We start from the raw sequence: 22,455 nt of genomic DNA on the forward strand, positions 1-22,455 counted from the left end.
ACGGCGTGCATTAGCCATTTACTTTCCAGCAGGAGGGAAATCGCTGGATTCTCTTCTGCGCCTTCCCATCACTTGATGGGGAGAGGAGTCCGAATCCATTCCAGATACCGCCAGAGCGTTGGTGTCTAATGGTGTCCGGACCAGATGAAAGCGGCATTTTCCAATCCCACCATCCTAGCAGGCTCTCTCTGCTGCTAATTGGGAGAGCTGCCGGCCGTAATCGGCAGCGTGCCTTTCGACGAAACGAGATTCATCTCGACGAGGAGTGCAATGGGGTAGGAGCCATCTGCTTGCTTTTAGGTCAGCGCAATGGCTGTGGGTGCCCGTGTGTGTGTGTGTGTGTGTGTGTGTGTAGTTTATATAATTTCACCTGGTCAGAACCCGAAACGACGGATTAAAGAACAAGGAGAAAGCAAGCAGCACTGATCCAGAGATTTGTTGATTTTTAAATAAAAATAAAATAAGACAGGGGTGGGGGGGATGTATTTATTTGGTGGTTAATCCTGAACAAGGTTAAAGCCTGGAGCCAGTGTTCCCTGTCACACTGGTTCCCTGGTGTGGTTGACTACAACTCCCAGAATCCCCAGCTGCAATGGCCTTTGGCTGGGGATGATAGGAGTTGTAGTCAACAATATCTGGGAATCCCTGTTCCAGGGACCGCTGTCCCATACTCTACTGTAACCAAACCCAAGCAGGAAGAATTGGAAGGAGAACACCATCTGCCATATGAAGCGGCTGTTTAGGGAGTCAGACCCTTGGTCCATTGAGCTCAGTACTGTCTGCACGGACTGGCAGCAGTCCTCCGGGGTCTCGGACAAAAGGATGGGTGTAGGAACCATTCGCAGAAGGAGCCTAGAAGCAACTGCTCTGGGAAGCAAAGGTGGGAGGAGAGCTGCTGCCAGTCAGTGCAGACAATCCTGAGCTAGATGGACCAAGGGTAGGACTCCGTATAAGGCAGCTTCCTGTGTTCCTAAAGAAGGCCCAAGGACCTGCACCAGCACAGCCGGAGGAGGTGACTGTATCCTTCCCATTTGACGCCGAGGACTTCAAGAGTGCAAGAAGACCCCCAGCTCTGCTGAAGCCACCTCTTGAGGGAAAGGGCGCGGCTCCTTTAAGTCCCATCGATTCCAGTGGAACGGAAGATCGCAGTCTGATGGGAGGACTCTTTAAGCCCCCAGCTGCCTACAGATCATTGCTGGAGCGACGTCCTAGTTCGTTGCCTGGGGAACACCTTCTATCCAGCCTGCTCCTTCCCAGGGATCTGTCCCTGGTGCTGATCCTGGTCCCTGCCTGCTCTGGGGCCCTGCACTTCGCTGCCCCTTCTGGCAGCCTGCTGCATTGCAGCAGACTCCTAGGCTTCTGAAGGCCGGGACAGGCCCCACCTTCTGGGATCACTCATTGGCCTTCCCCTCTAACCGGGAATTATAAAGGGCTTCCTAGCGGAGGCCAGCCTGTGAATCTTTCCCGAGTTCTGCTGTGCCTGGCTTGGCATCTCGCCTACCGGCTGGGTTTAACCCTAGCTTGTCTTGGACTTTGGACTCCCTGCTTGATCCTCTGACAACTTGCTTGGCTGGACCCTCGGCTAGTTCCTGATGCTCGGATCCTGTCTAGAAGACGGCCTGACTCTGGCCTCTTGCCCCCTAGTGACTTCTCCCCACAGCTCCGCTTCCTGACACCCAGTGAGCTGTCTCTGGAGTGCTTTCCCTGCTTGGGTTACTACTGCATTTTCCCCCCCCTAGACGCCGATGCAACCCGGCCTGGAAAAGGATACCACATCTAACCTGCAAAGTAGTAAGCATGGCAGAATTCATTCCGCAAAACCATCGGCAGTATGCCGATTGGCTCTGCTTGCGGAATTGAGGAAGCTTGCAGAATCCAGCCGTTTTTTTAATTATTATTCAGGATTTGGATAGCCAAGACACAATGCATGATGAGTCTATATTCTGGGTAATTAATTCAAGCCAATATATCTGAACTAAACGCACACGTACCCAGTATGTATTATATCCTGGCCTGCGGTCCTCTAGCTCCATTCCCGTGTGCTGGTTTCAAGTCTGCTTCTCGTTCAGCGGTATTCTTTGGAGGCCGTCCCTCCCCTGACACGAAAACCAAGCCGGAGTAATTTGTGCCAAAGAGTTGGCTTACTCTAGTGCAGAGTTTCACCCTCGGATTGTCCTGAAACCCGCAAAAAGATCCCTTCTTTGCACCCTGTGATTGCGATAGGTTGTGTCAGGATAACAGGCGTTCTCCGTGTGTCCTTTGGGAAAGCCCAGGAAGAAGCGATTTCTAGATTTCAGCAATTAGTTGAAAGGGATGCTGTCATCCATCCATTGCAGAGAAGCCGGATTCCCCTGGTCAATCAGCAGGCTGAAAAATTCCGGAACTTCAAAAGGATGCATGGATCTAACGGAGGAAACACGAGAACTGGCAAAATGTTAGGTATTCGTGCCATCTTCCACACCAACCCCTTCCATGGCCTACGGGTGGAGAGCTGGTCTGGCGGTAGTAAGCGTGAATTGTCGCCTTGCTGCTAAGCAGGGTCTGCCCTGGTTTGCATTTGAATGGGAGTCTGCATGTGTGAATGCGGATGGGGCCGCTCTAGGAAGAGCACCAGCATGCTTACATGCAGAAGGTTCCAAGTTCTCTCCTGACATCTCCAAGAGAGAGTTGGGAGAGACGCCTGTCTTTAACTTTGGAGAAGCCACTGCTGGTCTCTGTTGACAATACTGAGCTAGATGGACCAATGTTCTGACTCAGTATATGGCAGCTTCCTATGTTCCAATTCAAGCCTTGAGAACTCTGCACTCAGCCTGAAACACGCAGGTGGGCACGGGGCATTAGCAACTGCATTCTAGACGCTTCCATGGGCTATAAGGAAACCACCTATTTCCCATTCATTTCCTTTAAAGCCCCAATCAGAAATGTGGCAGCCCTATTCTAGGAAGGAAGGCACTCCTGGCGCAGAACGTGGCATCCTGATGGTCTCCATCTACGCTTTTTAAATAAATAGGCAAGTAGCTAGACCTCATGGCCGCCACCGAGACTATTAGAGCTAAGCTGCTCCCTTCAGTCCCTGGGGGATTCAGACCTGGGGGATTCAGACCTGATATAGTCTGACAGCTCGCCAATTTTCGATGTCCTTGTTTTCACCAGCTAGAAGAGAAAGAGAAAATGTACAGATTAGAAGAAATCGAATGGCTCAGATTGAGCGAGTCCCTTTTTACGGTTTTGGAGGAAATGTGTAGAGGAGCTTAATAGCTCAGTAATGGACAATTCAAGGTCTCTTAATAGGATTCAGATTCAGATCTCTTAATAGGAGCTAATTGTTAGGAGATGGATTCTGAAGACAGAGCTCTCTCTGGAATACTTGGAATAGAGGAAGCAGAAGGTCCCAGCCTCAGTCCCCGTCATCTCCAAGCAGGGTTGGGAAAGGCCCTTGTCTGAAACTCTGGAGAGCTGCTGACAGCTAGCATAGGCAGTATGAGGAAGCTGCCTTATACTGAGTCAGACTCTTGGTCCATCTAGCTCAGTATTGCCTGCTCTGACTGGCAGCGGCTTTCCAAGATTTCCGGCTCAGGGGTCTTCCCCAACCTTACCTGGGGATGCTGCCAGGGATCGAACCTTCTGCATGCAAAGCTGATGCTCTACCACTGAGCCACTAAGGGGAATATCTTGCAGCAGCTAGTGCTTGCACGTAGTCACCCAGCCAAATGGAAACCAAGGCAAACTCTGCTTAGCAAATGGGGCAGTTCGTTTTTGCTACTGGAAGCCCAGCTCTCCACCCTAACTTGACAAAGAGGCACCTTTTTAACGTGGTGATTCTCTTTATTGAGCAGGGGGAGAGTAACTGGCCCTCTCCGCCCCCAGCACTGTACCTCCAGTGACTGTTGCTGGGGTCTATCTTAGGTTTCTTTTTAGACTGTAAGCCCTTTGGGGACAGGGAGCCCTCTTATTTATTTATTATTTCTCTGTGTAAACTGCCCTGAACCATTCTGGAAAGGTGGTATAGACATCAAATTATTATTATTATTATTATTATTATTATTATTATTATTATTAAATAAATAGGACGGTGATGTATCCCACCTCCTCTAGCCAAAGGGAGGGGCCGATGTGTGGGCAGAAGCAGCAGTTTTAGGGAACAGAGAAAGCGGGTGCAGATCTCTGCTCATCTGGTTTTAAAATTGGACCGGGCAGCAAAAGTGCTTGGTCCAGCATTTCATCCATTCCAAAAAAGGACTGACTTAAAACCCTCTCGCACTTACCAGGAGGATCTCCGTCGCTTCCTCGATCTCCCCTTTCCAAATATACCTATGCAAAAAAGCCAAGAAGAAAGCTTGCTTTTACAACGGAACAAAACCCACAGAGAAGAGCCGCGCGTGATCCTTCCGGAGCGGTCGGATATATTCAGTTCTTGACTCACATAGTGGAAGCCTTGGGGAAGATGTTCACGGAAGCGGCCAGTTTCCGGTCCATGATTGCCCTAGGAGAAGCGGACAAGGTTCATAAGTGTGTGTGTGGGTTTAGAAGCTGCTTTCTACTGAATCAGACCCTTGGTCCATCTCGCTCAGTATTGTCTACCCAGGCTGGCAGCGGCTCTCTGCAGTTTCAGATATAAATCTCACCCAGCCCTACTTGGAGATGCCAGGGAGTGAACCTGAGACCTTCTGCATGCAAAGCAGATGCTCTACCATCCTCTAAAGCAAAGCTCTTCCGGCGCTCAGATGCAGTCTCCCATCCAATTACAAACCAAGGCAGACCCTGCTTAGCAAAAGGGGCAATTATTATTATTATTATTACATTTATATCCCGCTCTTCCTCCAAGGAGCCCAGAGCGGTGTACTACAGACTTGAGTTTCTCTTTCACAACAACCCTGTGAAGTAGGTTAGGCTGAGAGAGAAGTGACTGGCCCAGAGTCACCCAGCTAGTATCATGGCTGAGTGGGGATTTGAACTCGGGTCTCCCCGGTCCAAGTCCAGCACTCTAACCACTACACCATGCTGGCTCTCTTTTAATGCTCTCAATTAATGCTTGCTACCACAAGGCCAGCTCTTCTCCCCTTAGGAGAAGGCCTGTAGCTAACCCCTGCTAACAGCGCAAAGGGGTACTTTTTAAAGTGCCGATTCTCATATTTAATGGGCAGGGAGCAACTGGCCCAATCCAGCCCCAGCACAGCATCCCTGCAGTGGCTGTCACCGGTGCAGAGCCACCATTGAGTGGGGGTGACCAAAAATGATGGTGAAGGTCATTTCCGTCCGCCATTTTGTGTTTCAGAGCCTCAAAATGGCTCTGTTTAAAATGGTGATTTTCGACCGATTCGGGGTCATCCGATTCGGGTCATTTGATTCATCCGATTCGGGGTCATTCGTGACTCGCGTGGGGGGGGGGGGAAGAATGGTAGGGAGCTTCCCCCCACATCCCCACCCAGCCCATTTTAGATAAGAGAATCAGAACTGTACCCAGGATTCCAAACGCAGCTGCACTGTGGATTTATAGAAAGGCATCACGATTTTGGCTCCTTGGCAATCCCCCTTCACATAATCCCTAACGGTGCATTTATTTGCTTTCCGAGCCTATTTATAGAACCCGGGCATTTTCTGTTTAATGGCTTAGGGTCACGTGACCGAGAGCGCACTGGCTACGGATGCTCTGGCCTGCCCTCAGCACTCGGGGATGTCTGATGCCTAATGAACAGACTCGGAAAGGCCGACGTCCTCTCTGCTGTTAGGATGGGATTCAGAATGTCCTGGCAGTGAGGGTGGGACCCTAAAAAAGAGGACTCTGAAGAGGCCGTGGGGTGGGTAATGCCTGACTGGACCTCTCCCCCCTGCAGTCATGAATGCACCCACTATTGGCATTGATTGTTACGCTGGGAAACCCCATACACAACGGAATGGCAGAAATTTGTCTGGAGACCTGGGATGGTATATTTGATGTGTTTCAGACAGCCTTTCTGAAAACTGGTCTTCGACACTACAAAACACATTTCTGAGTATTATTTATTAGGACCTACGTAGATGGTAGCCACCTAATGGCACAGTAGGGAAATGACTTGACTAGCGAGCCAGAGGTTGCCGGTTCGAATCCCCGCTGGTGTGTTCCCCAGACTATGAGAAACACCTTTATTGGGCAGCAGTGAACTAGGAAGATGCTGGAAGGCATCATCTCATACTGCGTGGGAGGAGGCAATGGTCAACCCCTCCTGCATTCTACCAAAGACAACCACAGGGCTCTGTGGTTGCCATGAGTCGACACCGACTCGACGGCACACTTTACCTTACATAGGTGACAGGCACTTGGAGAGGAACATATGAAGCTACCTTCTACGGAGTCAGACCGTCGGTCCATTTAGCTCAGTATTGTCTACACAGACTGGCAGCAGCTTCTCCAAGGTTGCAGGTGGGAATCTCTCTCAGCCCTATCTGGAGATGCTGCCAGGGAGGGAACTTGGGACCTTCTGCATCCGAGCATGCAGATGCTCTTCCCAGAGCAGCCCCATCCCCTGAGCGGAATGTCTTACAGTGCTCACACGTAGTCTCCCATTCAAATGCAAACCAAGGTGGGCCCTGCTTAGCAAAGGGGACAATCCATGCTTGCTACCACAGCTCTCCTCCCTCAGTCAAAGAAAGAGAGAAAACAGTCACCTCATAAAGTCAAAGCAAAGTGTAGCAGTTTGCTTTTTTAGTAATAAGACATGGAAATACAAGGCAGAACCCAGCAACAACTGGATGCTGTGCTGGGGCTGGATAGGGCCAGTCGCTCCCCCCTGCTTAACATAACGAGAATCACCACTTTTGAAAAGTGCCTCTTCAGTGCCCAGTTAGCCACTGAAACTTTCAGTCTTCTGAAACTGCTTTTGATGCAAAGAGCATCAGAAGTAGAAATATATGTATCGTCGTTTCAGGCTGCCTCGCTGTCGATGGCAGGCAAACATTGATAGCAGATGAAGTTGCATTTTCATAAAGGAAGGGTATGAGAACAAGAGGGCACCCAGAGCTTTAATGTGGGGTGCATAATTAACCAGCGAGCTGCACTATGATCCTGAAAACGGACCATTGTATTGTATTGTATTGTATTTGATTATATTGACGATTCTTTCCTCCCGCAGAGATTCCACCCTCTGGGTCCAGGTTCTCAGCCTCGGGTCCCCAGATGTTGTAGGACTACGACTCCCAAGGCCTTCAGCCACGGTGGCCAAAGACCTTGGGAGTGGTAGCCCAGCAACATCTGGGGACCCGAGGTCAAGGATCTAGGCACTATGTTGTCTCCATGGGATTTTCCGAATGCTCGGCACATAATTCTCACATTTTGGGTAACTCAGACGGAGGCTTTCAGCAAACTGTCAACACTTGAATTCATTGATTTTTTTGTAGGGAGGTGGGGGGAACAAAGTTCTCTTATTGCTTTTCTAATCCACAGATCCTGCTGGGGGTGTGGGGAAAAGAAGCATCATTCACGGAAAAGACGCCCCCAGGAGCTCAACGTTCCTCAGTAAATATTTCCTGCGTGGACAGAGACCCAATGTTTGAAACAGACAGGCCATTCAGACTTAGGATGAGAATCCGGGTGAAGCTACATCATGAGGTATTTGGAAGAGACAGTACCTTTTTCTCTATGTTCTATTAAGCTGCAAGGGTCTCCCCTGCCAATGAACTATAGATAAGCCTGTGTGTGCAAGTTAAGATTCAACTATCAGACCACACGAGCACTCGTGTGAAGAGCTGGACAATCTCAGCTTTAGTTTTTTGTGAAGTATTTTTATAGGTGGGCTAGGCAGCTGGCTAAGGTGACTCAATCAAAGGGGTGCCCATGCGTCTGTTACTCTGTGTGTGTGTGTGTGAGAGAGAGAGAGAGAGAATGAGAAGGTTTCCAAGACAGGGAGCGGGGGGGGAAATCTGTGAATGCCAAGAAGGAAATGCAAGAGAGAATAAAGAAGGCATTCAATTATTTCTTAAAATGGGTGTTGGTTTATTTCTTAAAACAGACCAAAGCAAAGGCCCAGCAAACATCTAACGGGGGAAGATTCCGGGCACCAACGGCTTCGTGCATGTTTCCAAAAATCTCCCTGCAGGTAGAAATCTAACACACCAGGGAGTGGGTTGGGACACAAACTGACACCCTGAAGTGCTAGTTCTCACCCCACCAAAAATAAAATTAAATTCAGGGAGTATTTACATGGAGGAGGATTTTAAAATACTGTTCTCCTCTCAAGGTGTGAAGTGGTATAGTCCCTTTTATGACGACAGGACTCTACCATCTCCTGTTGCTGCCTAGGGGCAGTAACCTACCTAAGTTATACATCTGAAGAAGAGGTAGAGAACAGGAATTGTGCTATGATTTCGACCTCTCCAAAAGTTTCTCTTGGTGCCTCCTTCACTCTCCACTTGATGGACCTGTTTTAGCTGCTGCTGTTACCCATGGCTACACCGTGGACTCCCTTGATCTCTCGTTCTCTGGGTAAAGAGGAGAACGTCCTGAACTGCTGTGTAACTATAGCACCAACAAGCTCCAGCGGACAAGTATTTCAATTATTCATTGGGTGTTGGAGCCAAGAATGTGTCGGCCGCCTACCTTGCGATGTCTCTCGCCGTCTGCTCGTTGGGGCAGTTCACAAAAGCGACGGAGTGGGTTCCAGAGACGTAGCTGCCGGTGATTGCGGAGTTCAGATGGAGGGTGATGATCCTCAGCGTGGGGTACATCAGGGATGATAAACACACAGCCTGTAGGAGGCCAAAGGGAAGCGGCTTAATGCCCCAGTTGGGAACAGGCTCCCAAGCCTCGGCGAGGGGAGCAGAGGCAGTTGAAACGTGGGCCCTCACGTCTGGGTGCCTAGATGATGGTGGGCGGGGGATTGGCAGGGGGATGATGGGAGCTGTAGTCCCAGAATAGCTGGGGAGCCAAGTTTGAGGACCCTCGCTGTTCATAGGGTCAAGGGTGCCAACCAAGTGTTCTGTGGGGAAATGCAGTTTCTGCTTGATTTATTTGGAAAGGTAGAATGAAAGGAGGTCACAGCTGGGAGGCAGCTGGGCAGTCTTCTCGCTTGGTCTTCTCAGTGCAGGAAGCTGCTCAGCATTAAGGACAGATGACCATGATCCAGTCTCTGTCTGAAAACCTCCAGTGAAGGACAACCCGCCACTGCATGACACCGGCTATTCCAATGTCTAACAGCTGCTGTGGTTCGGAAATTCTTCCTAGTGACTAGTCTAAACTGAGCCTAGCTAGAGAGAGGCAGCATAGCATAGTGGTTAGAGTGTTGGAATAGGTCCCGGGGAGACCCGAGTTCGAATCCCCATTCAACTATGAAACTCACCGGGTGGCTCTGGGCCAGTCATATCTCTCTCAGCCTAACTTACCTCACAGGGTTGTTGTGAGGATAAACATAACCATGTGCACCGCTCTGAGCTCCTTGGAGGAAGAACGGGGTATAAATGTAATAAATTAAAAAAATCTGCTTTCTTGCAATTACAGCCCATTAGTTCTAGTCTCAGGAGCAACAAAGAACTCTTCTTCTTCTTCTTCTTCTTCTTCTTCCTCTTCTTTGCTAATTCAGCAGGGAGGCACCTTTTTAAAGTGCTGACACACTTTATTGAGCAGGGGGAGAGCAACTGTCCTTATCCATCCCCAGCACAGCATCTCTCCAGTGGCTGTTGCTGGGGATCTATCTTATGTTTCTTTTATAGATCGTAAGCTCTTAGGGAACAGGGAGCCATCTTAACTTTTTATTTATTATTACTCTATGTAAACCGCTTTGGGAACCTTTTTTTGTTGAAAAGCGGTATATAAACATCCATCAAATTTGTCTAATATGTGGCAGCCCGCCAGGTATTTAAAGACAGCGGTCCCCTCCTCTGCCCTTAGGGTTAAACGTACCCAAGTCCTTCAATCAGGTTAAACGTACCCAAGTCCTTCAATCATTCCTCATAGGACTTGCTTTCCAGGCACAGCCTACAGAAGGCAAAAGGAATCCGTTTAATGCACCGGGGCGCTATGATGAACACAGGCTGTTAAATCGCAGGTCCTCCAATCTGGGTCCCCAGCTGTTGTTGGACTACAGCACCCATCACCCCCTGCCACTACGGAGCAGCAGAAGAGCCCCTGTTTAAGCATTCCCCAAGAGCCCACACTCTGCTTCCATGACTATGAAATTAAAAGCCAAGCAGCAACAAGTAGAAAGTCCTCTTCATCTGCCTCTTTGGTGCACTTTCGTGCAAAAAGTTCCTTGCCTGCCTCTGGTCAATTCCAGCCCCATCTTCACAGTCATGTAGACGCAAGCTGGAAACTTACCAGCAGCAAAAGGATGACTCCTGGGCGGGCAGGGACGCTGGGCACGGCTGGGAGCAGGGCCTGGCAGCGCTGGGTTAACCCTTCCATTTTGCCCATGGTGGGGCCAAGCCTTTGATGGTCCTCTCCCCTTTCCCGCTAGTCCAGGATGCAGGCTCTGGCGATCTCTCCTCCGCCGCCTTTCCCTCTTTGCAGACCTCGATCGCTGGATGCTCCGCTGCAGGCCAGGCAAAGCCAAGTGAAGAGGCGAGAAGGCTGCAGACAGACTCCTCCCCGGCTGTGTGTGGTACCCGCCTCCTCCTCGCCTCTCTCTGAAGCTGCCCGAGTGAGTCTCCTTCACCCTCCTCCTTCTCATTCTCTTAGACCTATTAATTGGCAATAATAATAATAATAATAATAATAATAATAATAATAATAATAAATAAATCACGAATAGGCACCCTAACCCCAACTTGACCTTTTAATTCCAGTTGGACCATTTTGAGTAATTACTGGGCAAGAAGCATGTTTCAGAGTGGTGCTTCTCTTTTATTTAGCAGAGGGAGAGCAACTGGCCCCCTCCAGCCCCAACGCAGCATCCCTCCGGTGGCTGTTGCTGGGGTCTCCTTTGTGTCTTTTTAGACTGTGTGAGCCCTTTGGGGCGGGGCAGGGAGCCCATCTTCTTCTCGTTCTTAGTTTATTATACAATAAGTATCATCTACACTGACTGGCAGCAGCTTTCCACAGTCAGTATTGTCTACACTGGCGGGCAGCAGCTTTCCAGGGGTTTCAGAAAGGGATCTCGTCCAGCTCAACCTGGAGATGCTGGCACGGATTGAACCAGGCACCTTCTGCATGCAAAGCAGATGCTCTTCCACTGAGCTACAGACCCATCCCCAATTCTGTGCACTCAGCTCAATATTTCTCCATTAGATGTTATCTGGCATTCTCTTTGCCTCACTGTAAGAAATTATAAGCATGGACGCTTTTGAACTTTGGTGCTGGAGAAGACTTTTGTGTAGACCATGGACAGTCAGGAAAACAAACCGATGGATCCTAGAACAAATCAATCAGAAATTTTCACTCGAGGCACAAATGACCAGGCTCAAACTCGCATACTTTTGGACACATTATGTGAAAACGCAGCTCCCTTGAGAAGTCCATAATGCTGAGAAAAGTTGAAGGAAAGAGAAGAAGACGACCAGCAGCAAGGTGGATGGACTCAATTACAATAGCAATGAATGCACCACTGAGAGACCCGAAAGGCCAAGTGGAAGACAGATCATCCTGGAGAGAATCTATCTATGTGGTCGCTAAGAGTCGACACCAGCTTGATGGCACTTAAACAATAATCAATCAATCAATCAAGAAATTATAATAATCTATTAGATTTGCCTCCCTTTAAGAAATAATAAAGAAATTCCCCCTGCTCTCTCTTGCATTTATGACTTCCTTGTTTTGTTCCTATGCATTGGTTAATTATTATATATAATTACTTTTGTTTCCTTCCAGATTGCTCATCTAACGCGGGCAAAGTTTCTCCTCCCCACCCCCTTTCCACCCCATGATGAGGAAATCTGAGGATACTGTGTGTCTGCCAGATGGCCTGGCTCTTCTTAGTTGAGACCCAAGCTCACCCATCTGTTATGATTCATAACTGCCGGGTGAGTCGGAGTCTGAAATAAGACAAAAAAAGCCAGGCTGTCTAGCAGACATACAGAATCATGAGACAGTTCCATCACAGCAATCAAGCAAGAACCTTCGCTCTAACTGGGGGAGATTAAAGGTGTATGTGTGTGTGTGTTTTGTTTCAGTGATGGGTAATGATGTGTGATGTTACACACATAACAAAAATTGTAATTTAATTATTTGACTACAGTTCCACCGTTCTTTGGCTGTGAAATTCAAGGCAGCTTGCTTGGATGGATCACCCATCCAGGCAATGACCAAGTGGCTCTATTGATGGTAGGAGCTGTAGTCTTGGAGTGAGCCTGTGATATAGCAAATAAGAATGAGATATAAAATGAAAAGAGGGGCCCCGCCTGTTTGCACGGGGCTGAGAGTTCATACTTTAGGAGGCGCCTCTTAGCCCAGTGAGCTAACCCAGTGGCACACTCTGCACATGCCCAGAGGCAACCTTGTTCATTTGTGCTTCTCATGCTAGGCTTCAGCCCTGACTGCAAAAGCATCAGTTCTGGGCCCCAGCCTTTGATCCAAGGGGGCTTCTGGGTTGCTTTCCTAACTTGGCCGCCACAGGCTCGAGACGAGTTCTTCTAAGTTCTAACCTGATTCTTTCTTTTAACTTTTAGTGGCGCTAAGGACCCAAGGGATATGGACCAAGCGAACTTCCGACATTCTTCCGGTCTCCGTTTGATCACGCCAAGCTAGCCGCCATGTGCGGGGTAGGCGCGCCAGGCTTCTGCATTCCCACAGCGCCCTTGCGTTCTGTGGAGGGCTATATGAGTGTACGAACCAATGGGAAGGAACCTCCCTCTAAACTCAGCCCTGATGGTTCGCCCCCGTGTGGGTCCCTACTACGGCCCCTCCTTGAGCCCCTCACGGGATGGGCCTCGATCGACATCACGGTAGCGACGAGGCAGAAAAACGACTTCATCCCGCACTCTCTTGGATGGATGCCCTGGCTCTGGCCGCTCCACCGCTCCAGCCAATCAGGAGCACGAGCGGCCGAGACAAAGGGGGCGCGGCCTCCTGGCCAGACGCGAGAGGGAGCTCCTAGCGACGCAGCCTCCCGGGCCAACTCTCGCGAGGCTTATTCCCGCGCGCCTCCTCCGTCTTCCTCCCGTTCCTTCCTCCTCCCCATCCAAGATGGCGGCGCCGGGCGCGCAGGCGGCGATGGAGCTGCTGGGGCGGATCTCGCGGCTGGACCAGCCCTTCGAGGAGCTGCGGGCCCTGCGGGTGGCCCTGCAGGCCTTGCCGCCCGCCGCCCTCCGGGAGCAGGGGCCCAACTTCCCCCTGGCGGGGCTCTTCGCCCTCATGGCTCGTGGGGACAGGTGGGGGCCTGCGAGGGGCGTGGCTAGGCCAAGTGGGCGGGGTTTGGCATCCTCCTCAAGGCGCTAGTCCTCAGGGAGGAGGTATGCCAGGCCTAGGATGTTTTACCCCAAATTGAGGCAGGCTGTGTGTGTTGGGGTTCCTTCTCAAGGGGCTGGTCCTCATGGAGGACATGTAGAAGACCTTAGGATGTTTTACCCAGAGTTGGGGTGGTGGGGGTTTAAACACCTCCTGAATGGGCTAGCCCTCATGAAGGAGCTATGTCAGGCCCCAAGATATTTTCTGCAAAGTTGGAGAGTGGGGTTATACTCTTTCTCAAGGGGCTAGTTCTGGTGGAGGAGGTAAGGCTTCCTTAGAGGACTAGTCCTCACAGAGAAGCACCCCAGGATGCTTTACTCAAATTTTTGTTTTGGGGTGTGTGTGAGAGATTTAACCCCCTTCCCAAGGGCCTAGTCCTCATGGAGGACATTTGCCAGGCCCCAGAGTGTTGTTCACAAAGTTGAGGAATGTGAGTTAGTCTCCTCCTCAAGGGGCTAGTCGTCATGGAGGACGTAAGCCAGGGCCCTGGGTGGAACATGGGAAGCTGTCAGACCATTGATCCATCCATATCGTCTGCTCTGACTTGCAACGCCTCTCCAGGGTTTTAGGCAGGAGTCTTTCCTCGCTTTACCTGGAGATGCTGCCGGGGTTGAACCTGCAAAGCGGAGCTATGGCCCTATCCCAAAGTTTGAGAAGATTTAGCTTTCTTTTTAAGGGCCTAGTCCTCATGGAGGAGGCTGGCTCTTTCCAGGCTCTGTACGGTTGAGTCTGTTATTAACTATTTGCTAACTCTTATTTCTTGTTACTTGCAAAGTAACGAGCAGATCTCCTTATGCGTTTCGATCCTGGAGCGGTTCCTCCAAGTCATGGATCCCTTGTACATCATCCAAAACTTTGGCGAAGAGCTTCAGAAAGGCTTGTTCCATCCAGACGACTCGGTCAAAATTCTAACTATATCCCAGGTACTTGCCGTAGCTTGCATATCTAAAAAGCATGCTTTGTAATTCCCCCGCCATTAAGGGTGGAAAAGATTATTTATCCTGCCTTTGGCAGGTGCCAGCACAGTAACAAAGGCAATAAGTGAGTTTAAATTGGGTGGAAACGGCTTGACGTCTTATGTCACTTTGAACTCTAGGTCGGAAGGATAGTTGAAGACTCGGACGCTGTTAGAGAAATCCTCAACACTCCTGAGTTGCTGAGGCAGGTCATTTACTGCATTGCGGCAGAGAAAATAGCAGTCGCAAAAGAGGTGAGAGTTTCTCGTGGCTATTGACTTGTCACAGCTGCTGGCGGGGCTTTTGACCATAAACATAGGCCTGTAAAGAGAATCCTGCGTTAAAGTTTTAAATTCAGCTCTCTGTCAATCCTGGTGGTCTCCTCATAGCCCTTCTGCTTTGTTATGCAGGCTATCAAGTCGCTGTCGAGGGTGGCCGAAACCCCCGAGGGTCTGGAAGCGTTGCTGGCTGGCAACTTGTTGGTTGACTTGAAAAACATCATGGCCAAGAGTGACATCATCCGCTACCGAGTATATGAGGCAAGAATCTTCTTTTTTCTCCTTGGTGGCCTGGCTGCTTGATAGCTTTAGTGGGTAATGTTGAAGGGGTTGATCCTTTTCTAGCACACAAGCGGAGGGCTTAGGAGAGAAGCAGGTCTTTCGTCACTTGCCCTGGGAGATAGAGAAGGGGAGCCTTCTCCGACTGCCCAGAAAGGATTCCTGCCATTTCTTATCATCTCCAAAATGGCAGTGGAAAGGAAACCTCTGGGGAGGGGATCTGTGTGCTCCTCGCCAGAGGGCTGGGGGCACTCGCCACGGGCGAGCTGGCAAGTAGATTTGTAGAGCCATGCTTAGAAGCAGCCATTCTCTACAAGAGGACTCATTTCACTGGGGATCAGAATGAGATGAGACTCTTCTCCGTGTCTCCACTTCTTCGAGTCTAACATCAGTGGCTCAATCATTTGGTCTCCCGCTTTCTAGGAATGTGATGGTTTTTAGGTTACATGGCGTTCTGGTTATCCAGTGAAGCACATCAAAGTCAATCCTTTTCTTCCCCTACAATGGGAGACGCTGGTCTCCTGTGAAGAGCCTGACCCGGATTGATGCTGCACGAAGCCTCGAGGAATTGTTCTAAATAACACTCTTCAGTGTGTCATGATACAGGAGGACCTCAATATTTGCAGGAGTTCCGTTCTCTGCTATTGCTGCGGGTACGGAAATGGCAAATAGCAGATCATTGGGGCAGTGGGGTTGCAGGGGTTAGGTTCCTGGAGGCACAAAAAATTGCCCCGCCCCCCAACAAAAAATGGGATTAAAAGGCAAAATAAAGTGCTCTGTTGTGCTTTGTTGGCCTGTGACCTGACCACGGATATGCGATTCCGCAAATATCGAGATTCTCCTGAATGTTGTTCCTGCCAAGGGTGTGGCAGCACCCTGGACAGCGTGATCCGCAGTGGGAATTGGGCAGATCAGACTAGCCAAGTTTGCAGCTTCAGAAGCTTCTGTAGATAAGACAGTGGTACTATCAGGCTTCAAGAAACCTAGTTGCTTCCAGGCCGGTGGTGGTCCTCTCTGGCATGTGAAAGATTCCTCTCACTTCTGGAAGTTGGGAAAACCAGGGCTAGATCTGGCAGGGAAGAGAGGATGGATCTGTGTTGCCTAGTCCTGCAGAAGCTAAGCTAGAGATCACTCAGAGTGACACTCCCCAGTGTTAAGGGCAAGGTGTGTTAGAAATAAAAAATGTGTGAAAATGCAGGGGTTACTTTGGGAGGCTCATTCCTTCCAAAGCAAAGCTAGTGGGAAAGAGAAGCAGTATCTCCTTTTCAGTATGGGGAAGGAGATGAAGAAGGGCTGTCCTCCTTCAGACTGGGGCAAAGATGAAAGCAGCAATGGATCTGAGTCCTTTTCCTCTTGGCTCCCTGGTAGACCTGCCTACGGGCACAACTGGCGTGTATTTTTGTGTGTCTGTCCCACGACTGTATCCTTTCCACTAAGTCTCCCTTTTCGGTGCTTTTGTGTTAGCTAGTGATCGATATTTCCTCGGTGTCGGTGGATTCCCTGAACTACTGCGTGAACAGCGGCTTGATCACGGAGCTAATCGGGGAGTTGACGGGGAATGACGTGCTTCTCCGGTGAGTGGCGAGACGGCCTTCCAAAGCGAATCGCGTGGATGTTTGAGTCTTTATTGGTCTGAGTGTGATTTCAGGCATAGCCCTAGTGGTGTGTTGTAGCCTCTCTGTATTGGTCTTGCAGGGCGACCTGTGTGGAGATGGTGACGTCTCTCGCCCACAGTCATCACGGACGCCAGTACCTAGCCCAGCAAGGCATCATCGACCAGATTTCCAATATAATCATCGGGGCCGACTCGGATCCTTTCTCAGACTTCTATTTGCCAGGTGGCAGAAGTATTTGTTTGTTCAAAATACGTTTGCCCCACCTTGGGCAGTTCACAAAATTAATAAAACAATGTAGCCCAATCCAGAATTAATAAAGTCTGTGAAGAATAACTAAAGACAGGGTCCAGTAAAAACTACATTTCAAAGTTGAACGTTAGGATGTTAAAAACCCACCAGATGTACCTGGCACATGAGTCAGTAAAAAGCCTCTCTGGAAAGATGGGCCTTTAGACTGTGGTTTTTAAAAACCCTGAAACCGAGAAGCTCTTCCCAGAAGGCATCCTCAAGCTGAAGGGCCCCAGCCAAAAAGACCCGGTCTCTCATCCTTCCTGATCTAGATTTAAGAGTAACCTAGCAGGTCCCGTGGAAGAAAAGCTTGGCCTCTTTGCATATGAAACAAAATTGCTCCCACATCAGCCAGCCGAGCCCTCTTGCTTGGTTACGAGCGCACGATTTGTGGGCTGCCGTTGGTAGCGCAGCCAGAAATGGTGGTTTCCATGATCTTGCCCCATCCAGATCCTTACCCTCACACTGGGCCTCAATATGAGGGCTGCCCCCTGCTCCATTCCTGAGCTCAGGATTGGAAAAGGTTGGTGTGGGCTGGTGATTACTCCCAACCTTGGAGCGGAGGGTGCTGTCACTGTGCATGTGCATGGATGATCCGCCGCGCGCACTCCATGGCACCCGAGGACGTGGGACCTTAACCGAGGGTTAAGCGCGGTAGTTCGGACTGTCCGTAACCCCTCCCACCCCCCCCCACCACCCTGATGCTTTATCGGGATGGTGACTCACTCTTGTTCGTTCTCTCTCTCTCTCTCTGGGCTTGGCAGGTTTTGTGAAGTTCTTCGGCAACCTGGCGATAGTGGACAGCCCCCAGCAGATCTGCGAGCGCTACCCTGCCTTCGTGGAGAAAGTCTTTGGCATGGCCGAAGGCCACGACCCCACCCTGTTTGGCGTGGCGGTGGACACCCTAGCGATCTTGGGGTCGAACGTGGAGGGGAAGCTGGTGCTGCAGAAGATGGGTCCGTACAGCGTCTGTGTGTCTGTGCGCGCACGCATGTGTAGAGATCGCAAGTCATGATCTAAAGGGGATCTGTTATGGGAGAGGAGAACAGTTGGCTTTTTACCTTTTTTTTTCTTTTTTCTAATTTGCAACTTTTGTTTAAATCGTCAGTTTTTAACATTCGTTATTAGGTCATTTCTGTTAGTTTTCTATTTCTTTAGAAATATGTATTTCTTACTACCCATGCCGAGTAGTCGTACATTGGAGGGGTGGAATATAAATGCTTTGAATAAAAGGCGTTGGAAATGTGCACTGCATCCATTTGGGTTTAGGCTTTTGGTTTAAAATATAGCCGGGCTTGGGGGCGTCCCCTGGCTGATCTATCTCAGTGTTGTCTACACTGACTGGTAGCAGGCTCTCTGGGTCTTTTCCTACCAATCCTGGAGATGCCCCAGCCTGGACCTGGGGCCTCCACTCCAGAACTCGGGCCAGTTTCCCATCCAGACGCAAACGAAGGCAAGCCCTGTTTAGCAGAGGGGACATGCTTGCTGCCACAAGACAAGCTCTCTTCCATATCTAGCCTAGCCTGCTCTCCTGGCTCTCTTCAACAGATCCTTCCTCCAATGTATGGAGGACAATGCCATCAGTGGCTACCAGTCTTGATGGCCATAGGTTGCCTCCGAATGCCAGGGGAGCCACACAGGAGAGGGGGCACGCCTTCCCAGGCTCATCTGGTGGGCCACTGTGGAAAAACAGCTTGGCTACATCTGTCTTGGCCTGATCCTCCAAGAGCTCTCTTTAGATGGTTGTTTTTCTGGAAGTTGCTGCAAAAACAACCTGAAGTTCGGCTCATACTTGGGTCCATGGATGTGCCGCTTGCCAGAACTTAACTTGATTACCCTCTGACTCCAGGCAACTGCCCAAAGCCTTCTATTACGGAGCCCCACGGGTGTAATCCCCGCAGACTCTCTGGCTGTGATGGAGAGATCACAGCCCATCCGTCTCTCTCTTCCCAGGGAGCAGATTCCAGCGTGTGCTCAACCGAATAGGACATCAAGCCAAGAACGCCCCCACGGAGCTGAGAGTCCGGTGCCTGGATGCCATTTCGTCTCTCCTCTATCTGCCGGTAAGCTGCGTGAAAGTGAAAATAGCCACAATTGCGTATAGGTGGGCGTTCAAAGGATTGAAGTGGGCCATCTGCAAAAGCGAGGGTGATGGGGTCACCTTGAGCCAACTTGAATCCTCAGGGTAGGAATTAACAGAGGAATTGCTTGCTAGGTGTCTAGGAGAGTGTTCTCCATTGTAAGGCCCGGGGGCCACTGCAGACCCACCTCCCTGTCTGATTGTTTGCTGGGCCTGTGAGAAGCTTTGGCTCAAGCTGAATACTCTGAAACCCTGGTCCCCCTGAAACTATGTGGAGACTACAATTCCCAGTGTGCAGTGTTGTGTCCAGAGCAGGGGGGGCTCCTCTTGAGCCCCCATGCCATCATGGATGGTGTGCTCAGAGTGCTGGGAAGCGTGGCCTGCACTTTCCTCCGAGGACTGTGAAGAGCAGGTGCCGTCTCTCTTAAAGGGTCCTCCAAGCACTAAGAAAAGCCCAATACTCTGTAGAGGTCAACATAGTGGGAAATGGCTCTCACCTTGAAGGTGGTGGTTGTTTGCCAAAGTGGCCTGCGCTTGAACAACAGTGAAGATCACTGGCTTAACTTTATTGGAGCCTTTTTTTAGGAACATAGGCAGCTGCCATATATTGAGTCAGACCCTTGGTCTATCTAGCTCAGTATTGTCTTCACAGGCTGGCAGCGGCTTCTCCAAGGTTGCAGGCAGGAGTCTCTCTCAGTCCTATCTTGGAGATGCTGCCAGGGAGGGAACTTGGAGCCTGGATGCTCTTCCCAGAGCGCCTCCATCCCCTGAGGGGAAGATCTTACAGTGCTCACACTTCTAGTCTCCCATTCAGATGCAACTAAGGGGACAAGCCATGCTTGCTACCACAAGACCAGCTCTCTTTCCCACTTCTGTGGGAAGTGGGAAATTTCTTAAAATTTCTTCATTTCTTAAAATTCCGAGCCGGCATGAAAACCTGATGCCTCATGGAGTGAGGTGTAGAAAGCATCAAAACCAGATAGGAAAAATTTACTGTCGGTGTTCATCATTTCAAGAAAACAAAGGGTTGGCTGCATTTCACTGAATAGCATAGTAGCCCTGTGAATAGTCCAGATGTCTTTAGAGTGCCTCCCGACACGGAGGCTAGATGCCTCTGAATCCCGGTTGCAAGAGAGGAGGTGTGCCTTCATCTCCTGCCTGTGGGCTTCCCGGAGGCATCTGGTGGGCCACTGTGTGAAACAGGATGCTGGACTAGATGGGCTTTCTTGGGCCTCATCCAGCCAGGCTGCAATTATGTCCTCGCATTCATGTGTTTGCCAACTCAATTATCATCTTCCTGCATGCAGCCCGACCAGCAGACAGAAGACCTCCTGGGAATGACAGAATCCTGGTTCTCCCACCTCTCCAGCCAGCCCTTGGAGCTGTTCCGGAGCATCAGTACCCAGCCGTTCCCCGACCTTCACTGTGGCGCCCTCAGAGTCTTCACTGTAAGTGCTTCCCCCGCCCCCCAACAGAGGAGTGGCTGTAGCTTTGTGGTAGAGTCTGTGCTTTGCTTGCCGAAGGTCTTGAGTTCGGGATTTCACAACGCAAAAGATTTCTGCTCGCGGGTGCCGGGCAAGGTTTCTGACGAAGCTGTGGTTAGTTGGTGTGGCAGCTCCGGTCCTTCTGCAGATGTTGGCCTACAACACCCATAGCCCCAGGCTGTTGGCCGCTGTGGATGATGGGAGTTGTAGTCCAAAACCCGTTGGAGGGCTGAAGGTGTGCAACCCTGGTTTATAGCGCACTTTTAAACTGGCGTGGCTGTGAAAGCTAATTCAGAGAGCACACCGGATTGCCCGAGTATGCCTTATGTCACAAGGACGTTCACAGTTTCTCCACTGCTGAGGTCTCACTCCTTCATAGCTGCCTGTGTTACGGGTCTCTAGCCCTCACGGTTTTCTCTTGTGCTGAATTGTGTTCCCTGGTGCCTCAGGCCATTGCTAACCAACCCTGGGCCCAGAAGATGATGGTGGTGAGCCCGGGCTTTGTGGAATACGTCGTGGACCGATCGGTGGAGCCCGACAAGGCTTCCAAGGAGGCCAAATACGAACTCGTGAAGGCCCTCGCCAACTCCAAGACCATTGCGGCCATCTTTGGGAACCAGCATTACCTAAGGCTCCGGGCCTACCTGCGCGAGGGGCCGTATTACGTGAAGGCGGTCTCGACCACGGCTGTGGAAGGAGCCGAGTAACCGTGAGAGTGCGATTCCTGTCTGGGAGCTCCAGGAGGGGCAGATGGATGTCTCCGGGGTTATGAAGATCCGAAGCGGTGGGTGTGGAGTGCAGGGTGGAAACTAAAACCTGAGGAAGCAAGTTTGGCTGGGTGGCTTGTTTACGTTCTGAACTGGCGGCCAAGTGAGTAGAGATTTTGAGGACCAAATCAGTTCAGTATGCCTGGACGCCCCGAGGCAACGTAAGGAAACCGATTCGGCTCATTGTTGACTCGGGGGTCCCGAGTTTGTGTATGCAGATCATGGCGATCTTTAAATGGCTAGTTCACTTCCTCCCCCCCCCCCAGTTCAATGTGAGAGCCTGGTTTGATTAACCAAAATAAAACCGGAGGGAGTGGGGAGGCATCTCCCTCTATCTCCTACACCAAGGCTGCTCAACTTTGGCCCTCTTGCAGATGTGGGCCTACAACTCCCATAATCCCTGGCTATTGGCCACTGTGGCTGGGGATTATGGGAGTTGTAGTCCAAAAGCAGCTGGCGGGGGGGGGGGCGGTCTAAGTTGAGCAGGCCTGTCCTACACATTCAAGAGCAGAAGGCTGTGCAGAAGGCTGTATGTGTAGGGAGTATTTTTCTCTTCCCTCCCCCTCCATGCGAGCAGGACCATCTCAGACTCCTTTTGCAAGGAGGAGAGAAAGAGAGGGTACATCTTTTTCCAAGGCACTCCCCAATATTACATCAGGACATCCTTCGTGAGCTAGAATTGCAGGTTTTCGTGCAGGGTTGTACGCCGTTGCATTTCACTATTGGTAACCGAGACCGTGGCAATTGTAGATATCGCAGGGGATATCTCAGGGCTGTTCTTGGACAAGAACTCCCATCACCCCCCGCCACAGTGGCCAATGGGGATGATGGGAGTTGTAGTCCCAACAGCTGCAGGGCCAAAGTTGGGCAGCCCTCCCGTCCCGTAAACCGTGGTTTCTCCGCTGTGGAGAAGCCTCAAATTGCTTTATGTGGAAACAAGAATGAGAGTAGAAAACGTCCGCGGCTTCTTGTTACGGCCCATTCTGCTGGCTCATCTTCTCCTGGGATGGTCAGTCAAGGCTAAATGCTTCGGGTTTCGGCCTCTCCTCCTACCTTGAGTGTTAAGCCATGCCTAGATATGTGGGTGTATTTGTGGGATCCCACGTGTTTGCAAACCGTATTCTCCCACTCAATGTATGTCTGTTTTTTAGATGTGCCCCTGAAAATTAAAAAATAAACAAATCATGTATGAATGGGCCATTGGAAACCAAATAAAAGTTCCAAAATATGCTTAACGCAACAGTTGCTCGACAGTGTGTCGTTCTGGGGGGATCACTCTCACTTTTGGCACGTGTAGGGTGTGTTCCTAGAAATGCGAGCATCACACATGCCTGCAGGTTCTTGAGCATGGTAAGAGCA

General features: G+C 50.4%; 2 protein-coding genes across 4 annotated transcripts; one reads left to right on the forward strand and one right to left on the reverse strand.

The window, feature by feature from the left end:
• Nucleotides 1-611: 611 nt before the first annotated feature.
• Nucleotides 612-12,910, reverse strand: LOC128339010 (protein CutA homolog). Of its 3 annotated transcripts, none has more exons than XM_053282391.1 (7): nt 12,547-12,910; nt 10,286-10,647; nt 8,573-8,721; nt 4,424-4,483; nt 4,266-4,311; nt 3,104-3,153; nt 612-2,367 (listed from the first exon to the last, which is right to left on the reverse strand). In XM_053282391.1, exons 2-7 carry the CDS (start codon nt 10,379-10,381, stop codon nt 2,301-2,303), a joined length of 468 nt encoding a protein of 155 aa, XP_053138366.1. In that variant the 5' UTR covers nt 10,382-10,647; nt 12,547-12,910; the 3' UTR covers nt 612-2,300. The 3 variants fall into 3 exon arrangements, with proteins under 3 accessions (XP_053138366.1, XP_053138365.1, XP_053138364.1); XM_053282390.1 differs by having other exon boundaries at nt 612-2,403; XM_053282389.1 differs by having other exon boundaries at nt 612-2,403; nt 3,089-3,153.
• A 92-nt stretch (nt 12,911-13,002) lies between these two features.
• On the forward strand, nt 13,003-22,336 carry PSMD5 (proteasome 26S subunit, non-ATPase 5). Its single transcript, XM_053282387.1, has 10 exons — nt 13,003-13,272; nt 14,124-14,271; nt 14,445-14,558; nt 14,715-14,843; nt 16,326-16,435; nt 16,557-16,699; nt 17,530-17,721; nt 18,719-18,828; nt 20,153-20,293; nt 20,779-22,336. The coding sequence occupies exons 1-10, from the start codon at nt 13,088-13,090 to the stop codon at nt 21,034-21,036; spliced, it is 1,530 nt and encodes a 509-aa protein (XP_053138362.1). The 5' UTR covers nt 13,003-13,087; the 3' UTR covers nt 21,037-22,336.
• The last annotated feature ends 119 nt before the right edge of the window (nt 22,337-22,455 follow it).

The sequence above is a fragment of the Hemicordylus capensis genome, chromosome 17, assembly GCF_027244095.1.
Source record: "Hemicordylus capensis ecotype Gifberg chromosome 17, rHemCap1.1.pri, whole genome shotgun sequence".
Lineage (NCBI taxonomy): Eukaryota > Metazoa > Chordata > Lepidosauria > Squamata > Cordylidae > Hemicordylus > Hemicordylus capensis.

Excerpts from the sequence above, each read along its gene's own strand:
- LOC128339010 (XM_053282389.1), bottom strand. The coding sequence starts at position 10,381 with ATGGGCAAAATGGAAGGGTTAACCCAGCGCTGCCAGGCCCTGCTCCCA. Across the intron at positions 8,722-10,285 it reads GAGTCATCCTTTTGCTGCTG|GCTGTGTGTTTATCATCCCT; the intron begins GTAAGTTTCCAG and ends GGCCTCCTACAG. Across the intron at positions 3,154-4,265 it reads AAGCGACGGAGATCCTCCTG|CTGGTGAAAACAAGGACATC; the intron begins GTAAGTGCGAGA and ends TTTCTCTTCTAG.
- PSMD5 (XM_053282387.1), top strand. The coding sequence starts at position 13,088 with ATGGCGGCGCCGGGCGCGCAGGCGGCGATGGAGCTGCTGGGGCGGATC. Across the intron at positions 14,559-14,714 it reads AAATAGCAGTCGCAAAAGAG|GCTATCAAGTCGCTGTCGAG; the intron begins GTGAGAGTTTCT and ends TTTGTTATGCAG. Across the intron at positions 14,844-16,325 it reads TCCGCTACCGAGTATATGAG|CTAGTGATCGATATTTCCTC; the intron begins GCAAGAATCTTC and ends CTTTTGTGTTAG.